The 20,671-nt window shown below is 33.9% G+C and overlaps 1 protein-coding gene across 4 annotated transcripts in view; it reads left to right on the forward strand.

Moving 5' to 3' along the window:
• The window catches only part of AGMO (alkylglycerol monooxygenase), a 356,657-nt gene that overhangs the window by 235,367 nt on the left and 100,619 nt on the right, over positions 1 to 20,671 (forward strand). For 2 of the 4 annotated variants that reach the window (XM_005550067.5, XM_065542253.2), the window contains one exon: positions 19,638 to 20,304. The exons of the other annotated variants lie outside the window; for them this stretch is intronic. In XM_005550067.5, the coding sequence (XP_005550124.3) occupies positions 19,638 to 19,745 (108 nt within the window). In that variant the 3' untranslated portion in view covers positions 19,746 to 20,304. Of the gene's footprint in view, positions 1 to 19,637; positions 20,305 to 20,671 lie in introns of those variants that run through there. 4 annotated transcript variants of the gene reach the window in all.

Raw genomic sequence — 20,671 nt, forward strand, 5'->3', positions numbered from 1 at the left:
TGAGAGACCTTTCCAAAGTAGGTAGAATGTGAAGAGGCAGGCACAAAAGTTAAGAGGTCTGTGTATTTTACGTGATGGAAGATCTGTATTCAGGAAGGAGGATCCTAAAGAGAAGTCATGTTCACTTTTCATCAGTTTACACTTCGCCAAGACACCGTATTCTAAAAAGCAGCTATCATCCCCTACCCCCTTTCAGGTTATCAATGATATGTCATTTTCAGTAAGCAATCAAATACGGTCAAATGTAAACACAGTGGGAGTTTTGCCATATAGATGCCTGGGCTCCATCTAGTGGTAAAAGTTAACTGGAGGTTTTTATCATTTTCCTTAACAGTCCTTTAATTCAAATGTATTTAATGAATAGAATTTGTGTTTTGAGGATATCATATATTAAGTTTTATGTTTTTTTCTAAGAAAGAGTAATATCTCAGTTTAAAAAACTTGTATCCATGATTTAATTTAGCACTGCTTCTAATGAGAATATCTCCTCTGCTTTATAAAACTTGGCTTAAATAGTTACTGCAGTGACTCCTCATTTATAAAGTTTTTTTACTCTTTGGTTTGTTTCCTCCTCTTGCTCTCCCTCATCTCCTCCTCCTCCTCCTTCTTGTTCTTTCCTCTTCTTCTTATTTTTTGTCATTAAAGAGGACAGAAACAGGTTGTGAACAACCAAGTCAAGATGTCATAAATTGCTGTAGCAAAATGTTGTATAAAAGCAAAAATAACAAAACTTATTATTATAGAGATAGTCCTAGTGAAAAATTATATAGGGTTCAAAAAGAATTGGATGACAAAATTTGGATGACTAAAAGTAAAAATGTGAGCTGGTAAGGTACAATGCTATATTTTCAGTTTAAGCATTTTGCTTTTTACATGGCATTTCTTTTAATGTTTTGAGTTATTTTTTCTGTTTCAACCATTTTCCTTTTTGATTGTATTTTAAAGGCCTGATGTGCTGTTGAAATATTGTCTTTTTATGTGTGCATGTATAGGTGTGTAATGTTTTATTCTTTACTAGATTAGCTTGGATGTAAATTTTGTGAGAGAAGTTTGTTTAAAAAAACAAGGAAAAATAATTAAAAATAAGGTTTTTAAGGCTAATCTTAATCTGACATGCCCTTGGACTCTCACTGATTAAATTATTGCAGATAATAAAACATATTAAATTTTACATATAAAATTATTAAATGTAGAAATGCTAATATATAATTATGTAGATATGTGTGAAAGTACATATTTGATACAGTGAATACTATTTATTAACTTCTCATACCTTCCAAGTAAAGTCACAATGCAGATATGTAATGTATTTTAATTTGGATATATAATTTAAACGTGACTGCATAAAACCAAATCTATATATCCGTTATTTATTTCTCAAGAAGTGAAATTAAAATCAGGTATAATAAACAAAGTTCTTTTTATTCAAATGTTACTTATCAGTAAGAAACAATTACAGGGCTTCCTGAGGGGATTTTCAAAGCATGTTACAAATGTTAGGTATTTGATTTTTTTATCTCAAAATTTTTTTTTTTAATTTTTAGTTTTACTTTGGTTGGGAGTGGCCTACAGAGATTCACTAGAGCTGGGGTCCCCAGCTTCCAGACCACGGACTGGTTGGTGGCCTGTTGAGAACCAGACCACACAGCAGGAGGTGAGCCGCCGGCAAATAAGCATTACTGCCTGGGTTCTGCCTCCTGTCAGATTAATGTTGACATTAGATTCTTATGGGAGCTCAAACCCTATTGTGAAATGCACATCAGAGGAATCTAGATTGCGCAGTCCTTATGAGAATCTAATGCCTGATGATCTGAGATGGAACAGTTTCTTCCTGAAACCGTAACTTCTCCCCAACACCCCCCGCATCTGTGGGAAACTTGCCTTCCATGAAACCTGTTCCTGCTGTCAGAAAGGTTGGGGACCACTGCATTAGATGACAGACCTCAGGAGTGAGGGAGGTGGGGGAGAGAAGAAAGGTGGCCTCTGGCCATGTAGCGGTCTGAAGCCAGAGGAAAAAAGATAAATCAAGAAGGCACTTCAAGACATCTAAACAAGAACAAGAAGCCAAAGCTTATAAAGAAAATGCTTTGAAAGATCCTACTGGAATTGTAGGAATAACCCAAGATGGGCGCTTTAAAAGATAGACCATCAGCAACTAGGAGAGCTGACCTTGGGCTCTGGAACTTATAGGATTGGGAGGAAGACATGTAGGGACAGGGTCGCCTAATACCGACATCTAAAAGTCTGAGGTACTGATGCAGTTTTCTGCCTCAGCCATGGCACACACCATTATTATTACTGCCTCTTTGTGAGAGTGAGTGAGCAGAGTCTGGTCTGAAGGCCAATTTGTAGTAGCTGAGTGTTGGGTTGCTGCTCTGGAGTAATATTCACGATTGTCTGATGGAAACATCGGATTCAAGTACTTATTTTACTACACTTATATATCTAATACATTGTTACAGCAACATATGGTAGTATAGAGAGCAATTACATATATATGCACTTTAATACAAATTACAATTTTAGAGAAAGCCACAGTTTCAAAATAGAAATGTCTGCAGCAAGCTTGAGTTTTAAATTAGACTTACTCTGAGGTAGTAGCAAGAACATTCACTTTTGAAGCCCTTGCTTGCAGTTAAAACAAATTGAAAGCAAAGAAACACGATTTGGCAGCATCCCGTCTGTTTTGATAATTTCACAATTTAAAAATGATTAGAAAATCATGAAATTTTTCATCTAGCACAATACCACGAGGCTTTCCTTGTTAACAGCTGCAAAGCTGCTCTGAAGCCCAGAGTCCGGAGGCAGCCTTTTCCATCACACAGCCCTTTGCTCTGGCAAAAGTCATGTACTGCAAGCTCGGAAGACAGCTCGGAATCATATGAGAATCAGCATGTTAGTTTCTGTCTAAATATTATAAGAAATTGGGAGTGTTTTAGTGACCTACCTAGATAAAATTTTAGCAGTCTTTTGTAGCATGAAATTATAAGACAAAACTCAAACGATAAGTATAATTTGACAATATCCCTCCTACCATCACCATGTGACATATTTATATTGTATACACTGTATTTCGCCTCACACTTTCTCTTTTATCCTCCTTGAAAGGAAGATGATAGGATTTCTCTATGCTGGTTATTTTTTTCTCTGTCTGGCTTCCTCCAGTTCTTTTATATCAATGTATTAACAACAACAACAACAACAAAAATATAAATATACAAACAAAAACATGAAGAGTGAGAATTAATTTATCTCTGACTATTGGAAATGTTTTCTTAGGGCAAATTGTAACTGTTCATGGTGATTATTCAATAAACAAAACTATCTTGCTCTTCTTCTGTACTATGAAAAACAAGATCATTCGCTTATCATCTCTTTATATTGGAAATTAAAAAGAAGTCTTATCACTCCAAGGATTGCACTGATCTTTAGGCTTAAACATTAGATAGTCTAATTTCTTTCCCTTAGTCACTCAAGATGACCACAGTTGTGTACATATGACCTACTCTTTCCTTTCTCAATACAGGAAAAAAATATATATGTGTGTTTTATATATATATACACACACACATAAATGTATAACACATATATGTATATCACATATATGTATATATGTATAACACATATATGTGTATATATATTTTTCCGGTATCAAGAAAGAGTTTTGATAATTTTGTGTTATGTGTCACATATATGTGTATATTTTTTTTATAATTTTGTGTTATGTGTCACATGTATGTACACTTTTTTACTGTATCAAGAAAGAGTTTTGATAATTTTGTGATATTATGTGTTTTTTATATATACACACATATGTGTGTGTGTATATATATAAAACACATATTATATATTTTATATATATATGAACTCCTTAGTTTTGGTAACTTATTTTATTCTTTTCACCCCCTTGGATCACCATTCTTTTCCCAATTGTTACAGCATATATCTTCCAGTTTTCTATCAAGTTTACTTAGGCTTTTGGTTTTTTAAGTGGTGTCTGATGATATATAACTTGGTATTTCTCATATTATATTACATTACATTATATTATATATTTATCTTTAACAAGGAAGTAAATTATCTTCTAGTAATTAGATTCTTTTTCAAAATTTTATCTAAAATTTAATTTTTTTCAGAGATGGGGGTCTCACTATGCTGCCCAAGCTGAACTTGAATTCCTGGGCTCAAGCAATTCTGCTACCTCAGCCTCCTGAGTAGCTGAGACTACCTGTGCATGCCAGCATTCTTGGCTGGCATCTAACAAAATAAAAAAAAGCCTAACCTCCTTTCCTTAGTTTATTTTCATTTTTAATGAATTTTTATTTCTCAAAAACCCAGTAAGAAAAAAATGTATTAAATAGGCCTCTAATTTTTCATTATCATATCTCAAGATTTAGGGCTCTGAAGAGTGAGTCTGGTATAGAAAAATCGACAATTTACTAGTCTATGGGGAATAATAATCAATCTAGTCATATTTTTGAAATCTTTGTGAGTTCAAGTTACAGAAGAATCTATTGAAAGAACCTCTGAACCCTCTTTTTGTCTTTCTTTTTGGTATTAAAATTTAAATTTGATTTTTGTTGGGTAGATGTCATCTTCTAGATGTAGCCATCATATATGTCTTTTATAAATGTTTAAATCTTGCACTATTATATTCAAAACTTTAAGCAAACTGTCTTATCTACAAATGCTAACTATAGAGATGAGTATCCTTTTTATCTTCCCATTTCCTTCTGGCTCTACTCTCCTCAAAGACATTTTCAAGCACTCCATTCTTATCATATGTTAATTTGGGGATATATCTGTTCTTATTTGAAGGTGATGATTTATTTACAAACTTTTGTCACCAATATATTCTCACTATTGTTTAGTACAAGAAAATATTTCACTCAGAAACCTGTAGTGCCAGAAGTGTTTGGAATTGGATATATTTTAGAGTTTTAGAAAGGTGCATGCATAATACATTATAGAACACCCCTTTGGGGTTTGTGGCAGCTCCTCTTTGTCCAACAATCTATCTATATATGTATGTATGTATGTGTATATAGCAGAAAAGTGTATGAATGTTCACCCTAAATTGTCTAAAGGAAGAATAGAAATGGCATGCTATTAATTCCAGTTAAGTTTATGGCCAATTCAGTTAAGAATTACAATAGCAACAAGAATAGTTGGATTTTAGAGCTTTAGAACTTCACAATTGCAAAACAAACAAACAAACAAACAAAAAACTTGTATCAAATAGTCCTCTCAAAAGTTGTTTCTATCTCTCTCTGTCTATTGCTAGGACAGGGTGAGTGGGTGGTTGGGAGTGAGAGAGAGTTTCCTTACAAAAGTATTTCAGACAATTTGCTGAAACACTTAACTTGTACAAGTCACACAACAGTTAAACTTCATTGTTTTAAAAAAGTGAAGTTATATAACCCAAATGTAACATATATTTGAAAGTTATGTTAAACATAGTTGTTTCAACTTGAGGTCCCTGTTTAGAAAGAAAATAATTTATTTCCCTAATTTGTAGATACTTTCAAGTTCGTTTGTATCCATCCATTTATTAAGACATACATAATATTCTGTGATATCTATCATCTCATTTAATGATGGTTGCAGTTCATATCCCAGGAAAGACAGGATAAACAAATATGTTGAGCTTCTCTGAAATTCTAACCATTTAGAAAATAAACTCTAAGTTTATATTTAATACTCCTTTTTATTCTTCCCCAATTATGAAGATGCCATGTGAATCTTTTAATGCATGAATGAAGGAGAGTTGAGAAATCAGAAGTTATTTTTTCACTTTTTATAGACTTAATCATAATCAATTTAGAGTCTGTAGTAGAAAAATTTCTAAACTCTTACAGAATTTGGCATGAGAAACATTGGGAAAGGATCCAGAAATAAGAAGTGGTGACTATAATATGGCTTCTTACTGTGGCTACTGTGAAAATTTGTTTTTGACTTTCTTCAGTTTCATTAGGATACATTATATTTTTAGTTTTATACTATCTAGATAATCCTTTTCCAAATCTTTTATGTAACTGTATACTGCTTTCTTTTTCTCAAATTAAAGCTTGGCATATATCTCCTTAAAAATATTAAAGACATATAATAATAATCTATGTCAAATAATTCCAATTTTGAGTTGGAAGTGAGTCTATTCCATTGCCTGTCATTTTTCTTGCTCCTCACTGATGGAACCTTTGTGTGTGTGTGTTTTTGGTGATCTTTGATTGTGTAATGGATATTAAATTTAAAGGTTAATTCACAGAAATAAGTTTGAGTCTTGGGAAAATGTCACTTTCCCCCAATGTGAATTTTAAATTACCATTGCCAAAATTTCTAGCAATTCAGGTAGCTTTAATTCAACTCTGACACATGAGACTTTTTCTCCATAATGTCTCAAGATCAAGTTTCAGAGCATGCAAAGCTTTGTTTACTTATTTCCTATCCCTATCCTAGAGTACATCTCTTTGTATCCCCAGTCCAAATTCAGGGTTGTTTTATGAGGGCCTCTCTTTTAAAAGGCTTTAGACTGATTTTGTTCTAGCCTCTTTCAGTTGATAAACTCCATGAGAACAAAATAGTCATTAATGTTGAACTCACCTCCCTGGATTTTGTCCTTTCCCATTTCCTACTCTAGTAATTCCACACTAACATCACTAATTTCCCTCAACCATATTTTAAAATTATTTTGTCTCACTTTTTTAGTAGCTTTTTTGCAGGGATTGGTTGCCAAGATTGCCATTACAGAAAAATAAAACCTATGCTGAGGTATTAGCAATCAACTTTTGAAAAATAGAAATAAGACAAAGGTAGAACAGAATGAGGCTAGTAGAGAAATGGGAGGAGGAAAAAAGAAACTGATGAAAGATTTTGGTAATAATCAATTTTAGAATAAGGAAGGAGGGATCAGAGAAGACAAAGGGAGATCATTTCAAGATGTCAGTGATTATCACCATAAGAATGATCAAGTAAGATTCATCACAAGAAAAAGCCAAACAAATGTTGCAATTAGAAAAGCATTAGAATTTTGTGGACAGCATCAAGAAGCCTGATTTTAGAGTTTTTAAAAATGCTATTTAGCTAAAAAGCGTATTTGGCAACTTGTTAAAGAGGATTGATAAAAACAAAGAAAGAAAAAAAATTGAGCCAATGTAGAATATAATTCTAGCCCATATGTTTAAAAACATTTTAATTAAATTAAAAGATTCAATTATGATTAAATTTCCTCATAAATGGATCCTACAGATAAACCTCATGATGTTCTTCTGTTAAGGCTGGAAGAGTATTAGATCTTGCATATTTTCTTTAATTTCATAATATTTAATTTCTATATGCTCAAGGATCATCTTCTGACACTAGCTTGTGAACTTTGTCTGAGTCAGTCATATCAGCTTATTTGACCATGTGGATTAGGATTTCAAGATCAGTAAGGCATTTTTATCTTTAAACTGATCCATTTAAATAATGCCATTTTGAGTGATACACTATATTCAAGCAGAGTATCTTTTTCAGCAGAAATCTGATATTGATGACCTTTTATCAGAATAGAACTCATATAAAGAATAATGCCAAGACTTCGTAATCTTTTAAAAGTATAGGATGGACACAGTGGTTCTCGCTTGTAATCCCAGCACATTGTGAGGCTGAGGCGGGTGGATCACTTGAGGTCAGGAATTCGAGACCAGGCTGGCCAACAAGGTGAAACCTGTCTCTACTAAAAATACGAAAATTAGCCAGGCATTGTGGTGCATGCCTGTAATTCCAGCTACTTGGGAGGCTGAGGCAGGAGAATCTCTTGAACCCCAGAAGCAGAGGTTGCAGTGAGCCAAGATTGTGCCACTGCACTCCAGCTTGGGTGACAGAGCAAGATTCACTCTCAAAGAAAAAAAAAAAAAAAAATATATATATATATATATATATATATATATATGTGACAAAAAACATAAACCTTTCAATATCTCTAGTGGAATTTATGCAGTGATGTCATTCATTGAATACTACCATTGTCTTATTGTGTGACAAATTGTTTTCTACTACTTCTTATAACAGTCACTTGAATCAAATCACTTCTGAATCTCTTTGGAAAGTAATGAATAAATGAAAGTCTTCTGGGATATTTTATTTTACCATTAGTAGTTATAATAATAATGTGTTCATGTTCACTCCAATAAGATCATAAGGGGATTTAAAAGGTGTTTAAAATGGTAAGAAATTTTAGACAAACCAATAGGTTAGGACACTTCTCTTATTACGAGGTGATATCGTACCCAACAATGTGAGTGTAATTTGACCTTCTTTGCCTATCCCCACTCCTGATTTAATAAAGCAAGCTGGATTACTCTATCATGATTTATTCTAGTCCACGTTTATTTTTATGCTCCAACACTAAATATAAGCATCTGGTTTCATCTAGACATCTGTCAATGGTCAGGTTACATTCAAATAAGCTTTTACAGTGTCTTGGGATTATGGAATTGACTGCTTTTCCGAGTCATAAATTCATACCTTATATACGTTAGATATAATGCAAATCAACAGTTACCATAAAAATAATCTTAAACTAAAGCAAGTTAATACTGATCCCCAATGTACTGAAATGTTTCCCTGATTTGTGTGAAATAATGACAGAATTTACAAAATTGAAAGTCAACGTTACCACTTTGAAAATAGGAATCACAAAGAAGATTCACTTGATTAATCAAGGGAAAATACAGTTGTAAACTGGAAGTCTTTTTAAAATACTGACTTTTTAATAACAATGCCACATGTGGATATGCTTGATGCATTTCCTTTTGCTTATGTTCATCCTGCCAGTTATAGAGAGCAAAAAGCTGAATATTCTCTTTCTTTGAAGACAGTTTGATTTGATTACCATGAAATCAGAGTGCCATTGGCAGAGTGGGTTAGGACATCTATATACGTCTAAAATAATCAAATAATTTAAATGTGTGTTATTTAATAGCCAGTTAACCTATAAAGTTGGATTATTTATTCAGTTACACTGAAATATACTTTGTAACTTCTTTTTCTTGGATATTTCACTAAACATTACACTGCTACAGTGAGAGTGGAAAAGTTACTAAATACATTAGCTTGTTAAAGTCTTTAACTTATTTTACAGTAAAATATCTACTTTATTATTATCTCCTTTGCTTAGTTATCTGACTAATGAACTTGTGTGTGTGTGTGTATATTTGTTGGGAAAGGCAGTCTTGTACGAGAGGTCTTCTGAACCCTTCTTTGCCAATCAAGGATGAACCTAGGGCCTGTAACAGTTCCTTATCAAAAGATAAAGAGCCCACACAGCCTGTGCCAGGTTTATCACCTTGACTGAGAAGATCTTTGTTTCAGACTCAATGAATACTTTGTTCTGAGTCAGTGGCCCTCAACTGGGCCCCCAGTTTTCTGTATTTCAGACACCAATAGCAGGGAGTGTGGAGTTCCTCTACTGTGGCAGAAGAGGGGCGCATGTAAGCGAATTTCTCTACATCAGCTGCAGTGGATGTGGGGTGGGAGAGGAACCTGCTGGTTATGGGGGACTGATGCACACTCTTGGAGCTGATGTTGCCTTGTCTCTTCAATATAAGTGTTCTATCCTCTCCATTACTGTGTTTTGTTTTCCCTCGGCAACTCCAATACCAAGATACAATGGGCACAAGTGTTGGGATTTCTATTTCCAGTGGTTGCCATCTTGATGATCTTTGCTATCCTTTATGTAGTTAGAATCATTCCCTGGCATTGGAAACCAGTGCCTGCTGTTCTGCTTGATAATATTACCTCTAATAATATCTCTCAAAGGTACTGCTTCTTAAAACATCATTTAGAAATTATTTCCCTAGATAATCAAAATAGTAGATATTAGAGTGGTCTTGTATTTTTAACATTTACTAAATTGATTAGTCATTGTGGAGTTGACCTACAATTAGGAAATTTATAAAATATGGTGGAATAAATGCTTTTTCTCTTTAATCTGTGAATGTGGTTGAGGACACTGTTCACTGTTTGCTGTGGTCCTCTTTATAATAGAGACTTTTCCTCTTATCTCAATAACACATATAGTTATGCAACCAGAGTAACTCATTTATCTCTCTCATGTATGTAGATGTCTATTAATTTTAGAACTAGAACTTATTTTTCTATTTGTCTCTGTTGCTGAAAACTTCAGAGTTAAATATGCAGCAAATGACTTGGCGTGGTGGCTTATGCCTGTGGGAGGCCGAGGTGGGCAGATCACAAGGTCAGGAGATCGAGATCATCCTGGCCAACATGGTAAAACCCTTCTCTACTAAAAATACAAAAATTAGTTGGACATGGTGGCATATGCCTGTAATCCCAGCTACTCAGGAGGCTGAGGCACGAGAATCGCTGAAACCAGGGAGTTGGAGGTTGCAGTGAGCCTAGATCACACCATTGCTCTCCAGCCTGGCAACAGGGTGAGACTCTGTCTCAAAAATAAATAAATATAAAATAAAATAAATAAATAAATAAATAAATAAATAAATAAATAATATGCAGCAAATATCCAAATAAGTTTTACTTGTATCTTCATTTTCATCTCAATTATACTTAAAAGTTTTGCCATATGTATTCGTTTTCTATTATTTCCATAACAATTTACCACAAACTTAGTACATTGCAATAACACAAATTCATTACTTCATACCTCTGTGTTCCAGAAGTCTTTGTATGTCAAGCTTGACTAATCTAATTTCTCCACTCCAGGTTTCACAAGGGTAAAATCAAAGTTCACTCCAAGCTCATTGTGGCTGCGGACTGAATCCAGTTCCTTCTGCTTATAGGACTGAGGTTCCCATTTTTCTTGCTGGCTATCAGCTGAAGATTAGTATTATCTCCAAAACACTTCACTTCAGTCCTTACATTAGGGTCCCTATAGGTTAGAGCTAGCAATGATATGCCAAATCCTTCTCACTTTTGTAATCTCTGATTTTCCCTTCTGCCACATTTTTTCTTCTCTTCTCCCTCTAGCAAGAGAAAGTTCACTGTTTTTGATGGCTCAATTGATAAGATTGGGTCTACCTAGATAATTTAGGATGATCTGCATATCTTAAGATTCATAAGCATAATTATATCTGCAAAGTCCCAAAGTCATATAAGGTAATATACTCACAGGTTCCAGGGATTAGGGCTTGGACATCTTTAGAGAGGCCCTACCCACATCACTATTATTTTATATGTTTTTGAATATTTTTTGATATGTCATAAATAACATTTTTCAAGTTAAATAATTATCATTCAATGTTTGAATGAACTAAAAACTTCAGATTAACCTAAATGTGAGAAAAATCCGGTTAAACTTTTAAGACTAGAATGTGATTTAGAGTACAATACAACTGTTTTCCTAGTCTTAATTTAAGAATAAGGTATATAAAATCAACATTTATAAACTTTAAACATACATATATACCAAGGTTTTTTTGTCCTATTTTCCTGTTACTGAACAAAGTATATATATGACTCAGTTGTATCATTACCGTAGTCCCATCTTATCTACAGCTTTGCCTTCTGTGGTTTCAGTTACCATGATCAACTGTGCTGCAAAAACATTAAATGAAAAATTCTAGAAATAATCAATTCATGAGTTTTAAATTGTGCACCATTATTAGTAGTCTGATGAAATCTCACACCCTCCTGCCCAGTCTCACCCAGGATGTAAATTACCTTTTTGTCCAACTGATCCATGCTATATATGCTACCTGCCCATCAGTCATCAACATTATCTTCTCCTGACATCCAACCATCAACACTGCCATGGCTTGATGATCCGGGATCACCGGAAAGCAGCTAATCCTTCTGACAAATCTTCAGAAGTTCAATATTAGCCTAATACTACATCACCTATGCCATTTGCCTCACTTCATCCATCAAGTAGGCATCTTCTCATCTCACATCAACACAAGCAGAAGGGAGTATAGTACAGCAAGGTATTCTGAGAGAGAGAGAGAGAGAGACCCTATTCGCATAATTTTTATTACAGTACATTGTTATAATTGTACTATGCTATTATTAGTTATTGTTATTAATATTTTACTATGTCTAATTATAAATTAAACTTTATCATAGGCATGTATGTGTAAGAAAAATAGAGTGTATATATGGTTTGGTATGATCCATGGTTTTAGGCCTCCACTGGAGGTCTTGGAATGAAACTTCTGGTGGATGAGGGGAAACCGTTTTATATTACTATGAGTTTACTCTATCTCCTCTTATCTCTCTCCTTTCTGTTTGAGTTCATGAAGCAGTTTTTTTACTGAATCAGATTTAGTGTTTGCCAGAACCTGAAATCCTTTGACTCTGCAAAATACAAGCACATCTGCTGGTAAAAATTGCCCATCCTTTTCAGGAAACCTAGCTGTTAACATGTGGGTTTTTGAAACAGACAGAAGACTGAATGTGGGCCAAAGTACTTAGTAGTTTTAGAATCTTTGAATACTTAAACAGCAAAATAAACTTCTGTTCTAGTTCCTCATTTGTAAATGAGTTTAATATTAGCTCCCTGACAGGACTATGGATAGTGACTGCAAAATGTTTAGCATTGTGTGTGGAATATAGTTAATAGAAAGTCAATGATGGAAGATGTTATTTTTCCTAAGAAAACTTTTACTGCAGGGGATCAGTGAGAAACATGCCTTTATTGCTATAAAACATCAAAAGAGTTTTCTTTGTGCACTTAAAACTTGTTTTCATAGATATGTCCATGTATTGTATTTCCAGTGTCTTTTTCTGCATTGTTTCTTATCTCTGACCTTCTATTTAGATCACTTTTCTTCTGATGAAATTCATTATTCAGAAATTCTTGGCTGCCAAGTGGTGGCTCATGTCTGTAATCCCAGCAGTTTGGGAGGCCGAGGTGGGTGGATTGCTTGAGTTTGGGAGTTTGAGACCAGCCTGGACAACATGGCAAAACTCTGTCTCTACTAAAAATATAAAAATTAACTGGGTATGGTGGTGTTCAGCTGTGGTCCCAACTACTCAGGAGGCTCCTGAGCCCGGGAGGCAGAGGTTGCAGTGAGCAGACATCATTGCCACGGCACTCCAGCCTGGGTAACAGAGCAAGACTCTGTCTAAACAAACAAACAAACAAACAAACTTTTAGTGAGTGTCTGATAGCAGTAAAGTCTTCAGATTTTGTTCATCTTAAACTAGTTTGATTTTGATTCATAACTTTATTCTCGAAAGATTCCCCCCAGAGTCTCGTCCCTTCCCTTGGCAACCTCCCCCTACCACCCCCGCCATGCACTGGGTATAGAATTCTAAATTGACAGCTGTTTTGTCAATTTGATATATTTTGTCAAATATATCAAAGATATATTTGATTGTCCTGTGATTTCCATGATGGCCTTAAGAGGAGAGGTCAGCTCTCATTCCAACACTCAATTATTCAAAGGAAACTTGCCTTTTATTTTCCCCTTGTTCTGGCAACTTAAAACATTTCCTTTTTGTCTTTAGTGTTTTGTTGTTTTAATATTATGTACTTAGGCTTGGCTTTCTTTTTATTTATCATGCTTGGAATTCATCTGGCTTCTTGAAGCTATGAAATGGTATTTTTATATCAGTCCTAGAAGACTTTCAACCTTCTACTCTTCTAATATTGCCTCTACCCAATTATCTTTCTTTTTCCTTTTGGGACTCTAATTACATGTTTGTTAGACTCTCTCAATGATCTCTTCCATGTCTCTTAAGTTTGTTTCTCTTTCTCTCTCTCTCTCCCCCTCTCATTCTCTTTTTCATTTTTCATCTATTTTTTTCTTCCAGTGATGCATTTGGAGAGTTTCATAACAGCTCACAAATGCTTTCTTTAAGTGTATCTAATTTGGTTTTATAATCTGATATTAAACCCATCCATTTAGTTTCGGTTTTAGTTATTGTAATTTTTATTACTAGCATCTCTGTCTTCTTAAAATATATCACTTTTAACATGATTTTGCCTAAAAATATATTCAAATTATCTTTTGTTTATTTAAATATAGCCAATGGAATTATTTTAGAATATGTATCTGATAATTTCAACAGATCAGTTTCTATTTTCCACTGTTTGTGTGTGTTCTCACTCAAATGCTTTGTTTTCTTGTGAAATGTATTACCTCCTATTTTGTATTAGTCCCTGATTTTTTTAAATTTATACAGCGATATATTAAGGCATAGAATGATGGTGACTTCCTCCAGAGGAAATTTGTGTTTGCTTTGGTCAGGCAGATGGAGGTTTTTACCAGACCAGATGTTTGGTCCACCTAACTGATGTAAATTTGGCTGCACATCTGAGCAAGGATTGGTTTGTGATTGCAGCCTCTTGAATTTTTTTTTTCTTTTTTTTTTTTTTTTTTTTTTTTTTTTACCACCTCTGCTCAGGCCTAAGAAACTTTGTACTAACTTGGTTTTAGAAAGGTGGGATAGGATCATTTAAGGTTCCAGATTAATACGGGGAGGGTTTTCTGTTAGATTCCCAACCTGACATGTTTCCTGGATTTTCACTTATTTTTCTAAGTGAAAATGTAAAAAACGTCACCTCTACTAAAGCACAGATGTCCTCAGCCAAAAAGTAGTTTTTGCACTATATGAGTTCCCATATCTATTTGGATTTGGGGCTCTATAATTCTCTAGTTAGCTTTTCAGTTCTTCTGATATATATATATATATATCAGAAGTTTTTTTTTTTTTTTTTTTTTTTTTTTTTTTTTGAGACGGAGTCTCGCTCTGTCGCCCAGGCTGGAGTGCAGTGGCCGGATCTCAGCTCACTGCAGCTCCACCTCCCGGGCTTACGCCATTCTCCTGCGTCAGCCTCCTGAGTAGCTGGGACTACAGGCGCCCGCCACCTCGCCCGGCTAGTTTTTTGTAGTTTTAGTAGAGACGGGGTTTCACTGTGTTCGCCGGGATGGTCTCGATCTCCTGACCTCGTGATCCACCCTTCTCGGCCTCCCAAAGTGCTGGGATTACAGGCTTGAGCCACCGCGTCCGGCCTCTGATAATTTTTTTTTAATTTAGCATTTTTGGTTTTGCTTTCAGTAGCAGAGTTGTTTACCTTGTGTTGGAAGCAGAATAATGGTCCCCCAAATATGTCCATGCTTTAATTCCCATACCTTTGAATATGTTAAGGTTGCAAATCAGCGACCTTGAGATGTGGAGATCATCCTACATTGTCCAGGTGGGTCCCATGTCATCATAAGTGTTTTCAGAAATGGAAGAGGGAGGCGAGAGAGTCAGAGTGAGGTGATCTGAGAAGGACTCACTATTACTGCTATGAAGACGGAAGAGGGCCATGAGCCAAAGAATGCGGGCAGCCTCTAGAAGCTGGAAAAAGCAAAGAAACAGATTCTCCCGTAGTGCCACCAGAAAGGAACACAGCCCTGCCAACACCTTGATTTTAGAACAGTGAGGCCCATTTCAGACTTCTGACCTCCAGAACTGTAAAAAATTAATTTGTGTTGTTTTTAAGCCATTAAGTTTGTGGCTATTTGAAATCGCAGCAATAGGGTAATAATATACTCTGCCTTACCAGAAATAGAAGCACTCCTTTATTTTATAAAGAATGTAGTTAAATATTCAAAGTATGAAAATAACAAAAATGTAATTTCCAAATTTCTGATTATTTTAGACACATTATTATTTAAAATATTATAATAATAAAATAACATAAGACAGGAAAATAGAGACTTTTTTGTCTGATCCAATTATTTAATTTTGTTTTTTAGTATTAGTAACTGAAACTCCTTACCTTAAATCCAGATTGATTTAAAGCTAAAAGACAAAATTTTCCAAAAGGAAACCAAATGTACTTATTTCTGGCAAAGGATAGAAACTGAATTTTTTTTGTAGGGCCCCTTACTCCAGAGTTATGAAACTAAGAATGAAATTTTTGCTAAAAATGTTATCTTGATATTTTTAGCAAATAAAAACCTAAATAACCACAGCTTTGATCATTTACTGCATGAGAGTTTTTGTGAGCGCTTTTACATTTGTTTAAATAACATTACTGAATCAAATTATTCTTTAAATTAAAACCAAACTTGATCTCTTTAAACTGTGCCAAGTTACTCAGCCTCACTGCTATGTGTTTGCTCATAGCAGCTGCTAATCCAGAAAGAACTGGCACTAAGCATGCGGGGAGCTTGGGGTGGAATCCTGTGACACACCATGATGAGCAAAGATTTCCTTCCAGAGAGAATATGATATATTTTTCATCCTAAAATTTATATGAAGCTGAAGGGATATAAACGTATGTAGTGTTAATTTGGAAACCTGCAAATATGATATTGGGAAAATTAAACCTTACTTCTGCTGAAACTGGAGCCAGTATACTTTCCAATAGAGCACATATTTATTAAAGATAGGGAACAATGTTTATTAAATGGCATAATGATCATTGATTGAGGCACATTAGGCAAGCCAGTTAATTTCTCTGGGCTTTATTTGTATTATCTCTAAAATGATGAGGAATAAATATAACAATAACTAAGGTTATTTTCTCTCTAATAGCCTATTTTAGAGAGGGTATATACACAGATCTATACATACATGTATATGTACCTGTATTATTACATTACATAGAAAACACTAATAGTTAAGGACCCATCTTCTCTAACATTTTGCGTATTTCTTTAAAAATAAAATTCAGTGAAAACAACACCTGACTTACGTTGGCTAGATGAGATCTTATGTTGACGCTCAGGGGAAATGGAGAAAAGTACATTTCAATAGGGCACTGGACTTTAAAGTTGGCTTAGTTTTCTCCCACCCAGAAAGTTTGTTTTATAACTCTTTTGATACGGTTGAAGATTCTCACAACACAGGAGCTGTTAAGAAAGTATAAAGTATTTCCCCTCTGCTGATCATCTTTTTTATTGGTACCTACTCAAGAATTTGGAGATGTACTCCTATGGAAAAAAAAAGGTTGGCCCTACTCAGCTTGTCTGTCTGTAAAACTGCTCAGTAAGGATAATGATGGTTCTTCATTCTGTGTGCCTGTAGTTGCAATTAAGATGTTCCCCAAAGGATTTTTAGCAGGGTTTGTCTTCCTATAAAGGCCATGTCTCTTTCATACTGAGCGTTTAATAAATAACTAGTCTAAGGAACTATTGCTGATGAACTATTGCTTGATGTGAGTGATGGAGCAAATGATTTCAGCCTAGTGCCTGAATACTTGGGATAATTGCATGAGTACTAAAGTTGCTTACCATTAACAAATAGTAAGCGTTTAAGTTGTGAATTCAAACCAAATCACTCCATTTGACCAACCACAAGTCTGGACTTTGAAGTCTAACAAATTGGATTGAATCTCAGTTTTACCATACATTAACTGAATATGTTTGGGTAAATTATTTAACCACTGTGAAACTTTGTTTCTTTATCCACAATATGTAAAAAACATTGGTAGCTTCCAAGAGTTATGTGAAAGCCTTTGAGAACTATAAAACATAACACATTTGTTGTTATATTTTCATTATATGTGCTGTAATAATAATATCAACAGATACAGGAAAATTCAAGAGCTTTGGTTAACAGGAATGTATTATGTGGTTTCATTGTTTAACATTTTGATGAAACGTCGCTTTTATGAAAAATAATTTAAAGGCATAAATCTTGTTTTTAGAAAGCTTACAGTAAATTGAGACAAACAAATGAGACAAGCAAATGAGACAAGCAAATAAGTTGATACAAGCAAATAAGACGACAAACAGTTACTGTGCATAGTGAAAAACACCATGATGTAGGTAGATAGTAAGCAAATGCTGTAAGAGTATAGAGGTGAAATCTGATATTGGCAGGTCAGAAAAGTCTTCTCAAATGAAGTAAATGAGCAAAACCTTAAAAACAGAAGAGTGGGGGTAAGGTCAGTAGGTGAAAGGGACAAGGAGAAACTTTTTAATGGTAAAAAATATGCAAATTTTTAACAAATTGTTTATATTCAGAGAGCAACCAAGGATTTGGATGGATGGTGCTTGTGTGAGGAGTAAAAGTCTGAATGTTAAGGGATAAACATACAGGATAAGCAGAATTTACTCCATTCTGAAATTATAGAACAGACGTACTTTAAATAAAGAAATGACATAAATAGATTTGCTCTTTTGGAAATGTTTCCTGGCAGCCTGTGGGTAATGGATGGAAAACTGAAGGGGTGCAGTGAGGACCAGCAAGCCTGGAGGCATTGAAGCTTGTGGGGAAATTCCAGGTACTTAGAAAGTGGGGAGAGAATAGAGTTAGGTCAAATCATTAGGCATTAGGAACTAATAGCATTGACTTGAGAGAGGCATAAAATAAAAACTCCATCACACTTGTTTACTGATTGGTCAGAGGTGCGATATGAAGAAGGGATGGTTCTTATTTAGTCTTGTAAATTTCTGAATTGGTGAGTCCATATTTGCACTGAGATGGAAACCCAAGGAAAGGCAAGGATCTGAAAGGAGAGATACTGAGTTTATTTGTGGGCATGTTTATTGTGAGATATCCAAATCTCAGTTGCAAATCTGTAACTCAGGAAAATAGGTGAGAGCGGAAGGTGTAAATTTGCATGTCAGTTTGAAGATAGTAATTGAAACTACATACATAGAAGCAATCACCTTGGGAAATGTTTTATTGTTCCTTGCTTTAATACAATTATATGATTAGGTAATTATAATGTCATTCCTATAGGCTTCATAAGAAAAAAAATCTAGTATACTTTAATGATTTATTTCAGAACATCCTCATTAGTTTTAAAATAAATCAGTTAGAGTCCTGTTCTTTTAGAGTTTAATTGATTAGCCCATCTAAATAGAGATGTTTTATTCACCACTGGCACTGTCACTTTTAGGATAAATATTTTGAACTGTATTTATAAGTAATGGTAAATGCCTATTTTAACTTTTTACCATGTGATAAAATTGGTGATTCAAGGTTTCTTCCAAATAGATGGGCTTGGCTTGAAGACACGTCATGTTAAACAAGAATTCCCACATTTTATGGCCACAGAGCAGTCTGTCGTAAGGGAATATAAATTATATCTTTACCTCTCACAAGACTGTTAAGAACTAGATAACTAGACTGGATAATAAGATATTATAATATATGGATGTCATCATCATTACTAGTAGATTTGTCCTATTAGTGATGGGTGAATTGCAAAATTACAAATGGAAACTTATTTTTTGGAATCACTTTATAATTATTTCATTTTTGAATAATTTTAAGTGTAGACATTTGTAAACTTTTTGATATTAAAATTCACCAAAATTCAGTATACTTTAATGATTTTTTATTTCTCATGATTGTAATGTATGCATTTAATATTGCAAACTATTTTATACAAAGAAAGAGTTCATTACCTCTGTTATGATGATTACAACTTATTATAATAATATTTTATACACTAACTGTATAAATTATGTTTCTCCAACAGCCCTTTCCAATGTGGCATACTTAGCATAATAAAGTAGAAATCTTAGTTTAGGGACATATTCCTCAGCCTATAAGAACTAGTACAATCTACAATAGTAGGTGAAAATTTAAATTGTGCTAATTCTAAACATTAAAATCTAACTATTTGAAGCATTAACAATCCTTAATAGTGTCATAAATCATATTAACTTTTTAGCAAGGTAACACAAATTGCCATATTTTGTGATGTGTTTTTTTTTTTTACACAGTCATATTCTGTTATAAGTGAAATTGGGCTCCAGGCCAAGGAGAAATTTGGAGAACTTTTAAGTTTGAGAGACTGTCTCACAGCTGGAAACCACCCCAAAGTGGATTGATCGCAGAAGAATGTGTTTCCTATTATCCAGTTCTCTACCAAACTATTTTTTTGTAGCTTGAAAATAATAAAGATTTCATAAGCCCCAAGAGGTCTTTTTTGATCCATGAATGAAGTTACCCTGGATTCATATAACAAAAATCTGACTTCCTTTCAGCCATTGAAATTCAAAACCCTTCCATTTATTAGTATGAAATAAAAAAAATCCTTCAAAAAATGTCAAAACGTTGCATTTAATGAAGTCAATGTCAGTACATGCCACAGTTTTGATTCCACTTAAGATGAGTACAATATGATGTGAAAAGAAATGTAAAGTGAGTAATGGCAGTCAGCTAATTAAAGTAGATATTGAAGGATGCAATCAGTTTAGCCTTGAAATTATTCTTTAAAGTTTTTCTTAATCAAAAGATATACTTTTTAAAGTCATCACAAAATTTATTTTACTCATATTTAAATGTTTAGAATTTATGAATTACCAGAAAAAATAAGATATTTGATTTTTTGGTTGCTTTAAAATTTTGTTACCTGGAATTTTAAAATGAAATCAATCTTTAAAAAAAGATTTGTTCTTCTAGTTTGTTCATGTACCCATAGTGCCATTTTACTCATGATTCATTATACATTCTTAATGCCTTTCTGGAGGAAAAAACAAGTACAGTTCACAGAATCTTCTGTATGATTTCTCTAGAATTATAGTCTTCATTTATATTGACACAGTAGAAACGGAGTTGCTTATATAACTATAGTAACCTAATAAATTAGTTGCATGTCTACAGTAAAATCCAGATCTTCTTTACAAATTCTATATCAGATATATAGCCAAATCATATAAATATATATAGGATTGTAATTTTGAAGTAATTTCCCTCACAGTAAAATTGGAAATTATTATTCATATTTTGTATAACCATTTGACTCACAGGAAGT

Source organism: Macaca fascicularis, chromosome 3, assembly GCF_037993035.2.
Source record: "Macaca fascicularis isolate 582-1 chromosome 3, T2T-MFA8v1.1".
Classification (NCBI taxonomy): Eukaryota; Metazoa; Chordata; class Mammalia; order Primates; family Cercopithecidae; genus Macaca; species Macaca fascicularis.